We start from the raw sequence: 1,586 nt of genomic DNA, 5'->3' as shown, positions 1-1,586 counted from the left end.
AAAAAAACAGGTGAAGCAATTAAACTAAACTATTCTGTCACCTTGAATTGAGGGGCAGCATCTAGTCTGCGTTGGTATTGGCTGAGACGTTGCCGATGTTCTGTTTCCCTGACGTCCTCGTTGACAGCCTGCAGTATCCCTCGGCAACAAGCCTGGGCCCGCTGGAGTGAGGGGAGGTCCGACGAACCAGCTGAAGGAAAAAAACAAGAATATGTCTTGAAAGTTGCGTCACAGAAAACTTAACAAACACGACCATCCAACACGAAGTAAACACTCCTCACCCTCTGTGTGTTTAATGATGTTGTCCAGCAGCAGAGGGTACTTGGTGAGTCTCTGCATCTCCGACACCAGCAGGTCTTTCAGCTGCAGCCTCCGACAGTGAGGACTCGCCTCACACTCCTGAGCAAAAGTCAAGCAGGTCAACATGTTGAAAACAAGACTGTGGAACTATCAGGGCAAAGATAAACATACAACGAACACGCTTTAAGCCTTTTCCTTCACTTTTTTATAGTGGATCATCGACTCTCAAACAGATGGTGGCAAAAACTAAAACAAATCAAGTTGGGGGAAAAAAAAGCAGCTACAACACAACTAAGACTATTATTATTTATAACTAATAATTATAACAAATACTATTGTAAAACCAGAACATCCACAACAGAAATTACTGCTAAAAAACATGCTGTCTGCATGAGGCCATAAAAGGCACACGGAGCATGCAAGCATAGGTTTTATGAAAGTTAAATATGTACCAGTAGGTGTGTGTGTGTGTGTGTACCTGGATGATGTGAGCGAAGCGAGGGTCTTTACGTTGTTTGTTCTTGATGAGCTCCAGAGCCTGAGACTGCTGACTGCACAGCTGGGACGCCTGTTCCTGAAACTCGTCTCCAGCTGCACCTTCAAACTACAAACGCACACCACAGTTTACCTACTAAATACAGTGTACTGCACATAAACACATTGCCATAGAGATGAGAGGACGAAAATGGAGACAAACTGATGGCATTGATTATTAATCTCACCCTGGCCAGCATCACGTCCCCGATGTCCTGAACGATGGGAGTTTCTCTTCGCTTCTTCATCGCCTCACACAGACTTGCTGCAAAGACAGAGGCAACAAAAACTTGGCATTAAAATAACCTTAATCTCAATACCAAGTAATTATGTAATCTGCTAAAATCAGCCTTAACTGGATGTTCAAACTGACATTAATCATAAATTCAGTTCATCCACTAATATGGCTAAAACACAAAGAAAATGAATGATATGCCTAGTCGAGTAGGATGGTAATGTGACACCATGTACCTCCTTGGCTGAAAATTAAGGCCCAGAACACATATTGACACAGTGAATCTGCGGGCTGAGATTACACATAACAGTTATCACCCTTGCTTAGTATTTGCTTCACTTATTATTATTTACCTAGCAACATACAGCCCTGAAGACACGCTGACTGCAAGTACAACTCACTGTGCAAACAGAAATACCGGTAGAAGAAGCCACAAGCAGTGACACTTTTTTTTGTAATTGATGAACTGAGGCTGAGAGATTCTCATTTTTGATTCATTTCTGTACTGCACAAAAAT

At 42.4% G+C, this 1,586-nt stretch overlaps 1 protein-coding gene across 1 annotated transcript; it reads right to left on the bottom strand.

The window, feature by feature from the left end:
* Positions 1-41: 41 nt before the first annotated feature.
* Positions 42-1,099, bottom strand: LOC111656566 (rho guanine nucleotide exchange factor 11-like; the record flags this gene model as incomplete). The annotated part of the gene is made up of 4 exons (XM_023408309.1): positions 42-190; positions 282-399; positions 779-904; positions 1,023-1,099. Coding segments are annotated over 4 exons (470 nt in total), but the record flags the coding sequence as incomplete, so codon positions are not given.
* Positions 1,100-1,586: the final 487 nt, after the last annotated feature.

The sequence above is a fragment of the Seriola lalandi genome, unplaced genomic scaffold (assembly GCF_002814215.2).
Source record: "Seriola lalandi dorsalis isolate HSWRI2012SDOR001 ecotype SW California unplaced genomic scaffold, Sedor1 jcf7180001976553, whole genome shotgun sequence".
Classification (NCBI taxonomy): Eukaryota; Metazoa; Chordata; class Actinopteri; order Carangiformes; family Carangidae; genus Seriola; species Seriola lalandi.
Note: the sequence above shows the minus strand (reverse complement) of the source record. Positions and strands in the feature narration are given on the sequence as shown.